The sequence below is a fragment of the Nematolebias whitei genome, chromosome 2, assembly GCF_014905685.2.
Source record: "Nematolebias whitei isolate Nwh7 chromosome 2, NemWhi1, whole genome shotgun sequence".
NCBI lineage: Eukaryota > Metazoa > Chordata > Actinopteri > Cyprinodontiformes > Rivulidae > Nematolebias > Nematolebias whitei.
Window position 1 is genome coordinate 58,041,833 of NC_056499.1, and position 5,378 is coordinate 58,047,210.

The following is a 5,378-nucleotide window of genomic DNA, read 5'->3' on the forward strand; positions in this document are numbered from 1 at the left end:
AGCCTTATAACCTGAACCCCTCACTCACTGCTCTTTGAATTGAGAAAGCTTCTTGGATGAGGAGCGAAACGTCTTCTGTTACAAATAAAGTCCAGTTGTTTTTGTATTGAACACTTTTTGAATTCATCATGTCCTGGATGACTGAGAATGTTCACCAGCATATTAAGAACTATAGGCTGATTTATTCTCCACTTCACTCACTCACGTCATCCAAGACCAAGTTTCTCTGGAACGAACAAGCCAAACTTGCCTTCACCACACTTAAGAGACTGTTCTCTTCTGCACCCGTCCTACACTCTCCTGATCATGACAAACAATTTATTGTTGAAGTTGATGCATCTAGCACTGGTGTTGAGGCAGTCCTCAGTTAACATATCACAGAGGGGAGGATTCATCATTGTGCTTTATTTTCCAGGAGCCTTACACCTGCTGAATGCAATTATGATGTGGGAGAACGAGAACTACTAGCTGTTAAATTGGCTCTAGAGGAGTCGAGAAATTGGCTGAAGGGTGCCAAAGAACCATTTCTGGTCTGGACAGATCACAAAAATCTGGAGTACCTTAAGACAGCCAAAAGACTCAACCCAAGACAACGGGTTTGTGTGTTTGTATCTCCTCATCAGATTCAGAAAGTTTTAGACCTCTGTCACAGTTCACGCATGTTTTGTCACCCTGGCACTACTAAAACTCTGAACTTAGTTAAAGCCCAGTTCTGGTGGAAGGACTTGATTAAAGACGTAAAGGATTACGTTACTTCCCGTCACCCATGCAACCAGGCTAAGACCTCCAGACGTCCCCCTGCAGGTTTGCTACGACCCCTTCCTATTCCTCCATGCCCATGGTCATACTTAGCCATGGATTTCATCACAGGTCTCCCTCCTTCTGCTGGCAACATGGTCATTCTCACTACTGTGGACTGTGTCTCTAAGATGGTCCATCTAGTACCACTCAATAAACTCCCCTTAGCCAAGAAACTGGGGGAGCTTATAATTAAGGAAGTTTTTGGTTTGCATGGGCTGCCTGTGGACATCGTTCCTGACCGGGGCCCACAATTCATCTCACGGTTCTAAAGGGAGTTTTGTAACCTTCTGGGTATTTATGTTAGTCTCTCATCAGGTTTTCACACTCAAACTGATGACCAGAGTGAGAGAGCAAACCAAGAGATGGAGATCAAGCTTCGACTCCTGTGCGAGAAGGACCCTAACAAGTGGGCTGCCAATCTACCCTGGGTAGAACACGCCATCAACTCCCTACCTTCATTTGCATCAGGTCTGTCCCCTTTTTACACTGTGTATGGTTTCCAAGCCCCTCTTTTCTCTATTTAGGAGAAAGAGGCTCTGGTTCCATCTGCCCACAGAGCAGCATTAAGGTGCCAACGGACTTGGAGGAAGGCTAGAAGGGCTCTCATCAAGACCTCTGCAGTCTATATCAGAGGGGCCAACCGACGATGATCTCAGAAACCTTCCTATCAGGTGGGCCAGAAGGTCTGGCTTTCTTCCAAGGACCTCCCGCTCCGAGTAGAGTCATGTAAACTGGCACCTCGTTTCGTGGGACCTTTTCCCATTGCCAAGTTAATCAACCTTGTGGCGGTTCGCCTCCAGCTACCTCACTCTCTCAAAGTACATCCAACGTTCCATGTCTTATGCATTAAACCCTTCCTTTCATCACGTTTTGAGCCCTCCTCCAGGCCTCCTCCTCCCGTCAGACTGATCAATGGGTCCCTGGCCTACACCGTCAAGAGGCTGCTCCGCTCCAGATGGTAGGGTTGAGGTCTACACTACCTGGTGGACTGGGAAGGCTATGGACTCGAGGAGCGGTCCTGGGTTCCTGCCCATAAGATTTTGGATAAAACCCTCATTCGTAACTTTCATAATTCCCACCCTGACCAGTCTGGAGGTCCGTCAGGAGCTGGACTATAAGGGTGGGGCTATGTCACGTTTCTGCCCCTTCCTGACTTAGTTTTCTGTTTCCATGTTCAGTTTTACCTATCACCCATCTTCAGCTCAACCCTGCTCCTTCCAAGCCAAGCCACACCTCCCTTGTTTGTTACAGCAATCAGCACTCATCAGCTTTACCTGTTCACCTGCCTTTATAAGCTCCATGCTCACACTCCACCAGTGCCAGATTATCGAACTCTTTTAGATAGTAGATGTCCAACAATCTCTTCACAGCCTTGGCCTCTAGCCTTGTCTCGACCCCACGCCTGTTCCTCAGATTTTTCGCCTTACCCTCCCTTTACTTGTTTTGGATTCTGCTTTCTGACCACGGTACCGACTCTTCTTCCCATCTCCTCAACTATGTCTCCCGGATCAAGATTTGGCTTTGGATTCTGCTCTCTGACCAACTGTGCATGACCTCTGCTTTCCCTACTGGACCTCATCCTTGGACTCTCCCTAGAACCAAATTCTACATCAACCTGCTTCTCTGCTGCTGCTCACTCACAATGAGTGAAATCGTCATTTCCTAATCACCAAAGGAGTTCCTCTCTCTACAGACTGTGAAGGTTAGTGACTACCTTTAAAAGCTTCTGAACCTTCACAGTAAAACCCAGATCACTAACTCCTCTGTCTCTACAGATCAGACCCACCTTTGGAAACCGGACCTCCACCAGAAGCTGTTTATCAATAAACACTTTAAACAATGCCTGTTGTTCGGTGGTGTGTGCTAATCCAAAACCCAGATTGTGTCATACACCTGGACCTATATCTGGACCTACCATTCTGTGTTTGTTTGTCTCTCCTTTCTGTCCTCTCAAACCAGTCTGTCAAAGCAGATGGCCGCTTGTCCTGAGCCTGGGTCTCCTGGAGGTTTCTTCCTTTTAAAATTGAGTTTTTCCTTTCCACTATTGCCATTGTGCTTGCTCAGGATGGGAGACTGCAACGAAGCTAAGATTCAACTTGTCTGCTGGCTTCCTTAGATAGAGAAATTTACCAATTGTTTTTTTTTAATGTATGTGAATGTTCCTGTAAAGTGCCCTGAGACAACTTTGTTGTGATTTGGTGCTATATAAATATACTGAATTGAATTGAGTTCTATATATTTAATTATTTTTAACCTTTAAAACCAACTGGGTTAAAAACTGTACGAGAGAGACTTCAGACTGGCTGTAGGTATTAAAAGATGGTGCACAGTTCTTCAATCTGTGCTCAACAGTTATGTGCAACAACAGATCCTACATGAAGCTCACTATACTAAAGGTAGGCTCGCAAAAATGTCCAACAGTGTCCCTCCTGTGTGGATGACCCCAACAGGCTGTATCAAATTGCTCACACATCTCTCCTACAGTTTTCACTGCCTCGTCACTACCACACTTGCTCGTTCTCCTGCTAAACAGAACTTAATAGCTTTCACAACTCTGCTGACCAGGAGACTAATACTGTTAAACTGGAAATCTGTAGCACTGCCTATATATACAAGATGAAGTTTATCAAACTGGGAAAATAAAAATAAATCTGACTGATTTTGGCTTTTAAGGCTGGATCATTTGAGATGACCTAAAATCCATTTCTGTCTTGTAAAGGTTCTGAACTGAGCTCCACAGTTGTGCGTGTGTGTGCGTGTGTGCGTGTGTGCGTGCGTGCGTGTGTGTGTGTGTGGTTGTTGTTTGTTCTCTTGTTTATTAGGGGCAGGTGATGGGGTGGAGAGTGTTAGTAATTGTTGATTTAAATTTTAATTTTAAATTGCCAGTTTTTTCCAACTGAAATGAAATACAAAGATGTTAGAAGTGTTTTAGTCGCAGCAGTACCAGATGGCTTCTAGTTGAGAGAGAAAAGACTTGAAGCTGTATAAAAAGATCAAACTGACTGTTTTGAGGCTTTCATACACACCCTGTTTTCTTCATCCCTGAGGTCTGGCATGGTGCTGATGCACAAACTGATGACTGTGATCAGAACCATAATGATGGAGAGACAGGCAAACATCTTCCCGGCCAAACCTGAGTGAGGGTTTTCCATCACCTCTCTCAGTACTGAGACCAGTCTGCGGTATCCTTTTTCAGTCTTTGCTGGTCTTTTCTTCAGCATTGTCCTCTTCTTTCTCCACACTTTCTCTTTTTGCTCACGCTCTGCCACCTCATCCACACGGGTGATCATGCGTCGGCGACAGCAGCGCTCCATGTTTCCTGGGTCCACGCCCCAGTAGTCTAGCTCGTCGTGTAGAGAGACGGCGCACAGTTCCCTGAGCAGACGCAGTTTCCCAGCAGCCAAGAAGTTGAGGATGACCCTAAAGGCTGTGGGGTTCCGGTCAAAGAAGTACTCCTGATACGTCTCATCGTAGTCATCACAGAGTCGAGCAATCTCTTCAGGGGTTGTACAGAAGCGCAGCCGACCCAGTCGACTATGGGGAAACTGCTCCAGGGTGCTCCAGGGGAAGGTGTAGCGGTTTCCCCCAACGTTGATGAGAACATGTAGAGTGTGGTCAACTACATATGAGGCATTGTGGTCACGAATAAGCTGGGCGCGCTGGAAGTAAATGCCCTTTAGGGTTTCAGTCTCTGGGATTTCGGTGAAGAAGCGATCAAGGCTGCTATCGTCGCTGCTGATAGAGTAGGTGCTGAAGTCATGGTTGGCATTGCTGATGATGGGCATCCTGGCAGCAGAATGAAAACCAGGATGGTAGAAGTTTCTTGGTCCAGTAAACGGGAGCTTCCAAGGAGAATCCACAAACAGGACGATTGAGTTTGATGATCAACCTAAAAAAGACACATTTCAGCTTGATCTGTTACAGAAGATAACTGTAAGCAAAATTATAGGAACACATTTTCAACTGAACACCCAACATCCCTTGAAGGACTGCAAATCATCCACTGCCTTTCATGCCAGAGTTGTAAGTATTTTGGTCTAACCTTGTTCTGGAGGTTATACAGTACATCCATCCATCCATTCTCTTTTGCTTATCTGGGGTTGGGTTATGGGGGTAGCAGCCAAAGTAGGGAAGCCCAGACTTCCCTCTCCCCAGCCACTTGGACCAGCTCCTCCGGGGGAATCCCAAAGCCTTCCCAGGCCAACCGAGAAATATAGTCCCTCCAGCGTATCCTGGGTCTTCTTCTGGGTCTCCTCCCGGTGGGACGTGCCCGGAACACCTCACCAGGGAGGCGTCCAAGAGGCATCCTATCCAGATGCCCGAGCCACCTCAACTGGCTCCTCTCGATGTGGAGAAGCAGTGGCTCTACTCTGAGTCCCTCCCGGATGACCGAGCTTCTCACCTTATCTCTAAGGGAGAGCCCAGACACCCTGCAGAGAAAACTCATTTTGGCCATTTGTATCCGTGATCTCGTTCTTTCGGTCACAACCCAAAGCTCAGGACCATAGATGAGGGTAGGAGCGTAGATCGACCGGTAAATTGAGAGCTTTGCCTTTTGACTCGGCTCTCTCTTCACC

At 46.8% G+C, this 5,378-nt stretch overlaps 1 protein-coding gene across 1 annotated transcript; it reads right to left on the reverse strand.

Annotated features, from left to right (window-relative positions):
• Nucleotides 1-3,794: 3,794 nt before the first annotated feature.
• On the reverse strand, nucleotides 3,795-4,586 carry LOC119427437 (potassium voltage-gated channel subfamily G member 4-like). The gene has a single exon (XM_037695056.1). The coding sequence runs from the start codon at nucleotides 4,584-4,586 to the stop codon at nucleotides 3,795-3,797; it is 792 nt and encodes a 263-aa protein (XP_037550984.1).
• Nucleotides 4,587-5,378: the final 792 nt, after the last annotated feature.

What these genes read in the sequence shown, in the direction of transcription:
- LOC119427437 (XM_037695056.1), bottom strand. Translation starts at nt 4,586, where the DNA reads ATGCCCATCATCAGCAATGCCAACCATGACTTCAGCACCTACTCTATC.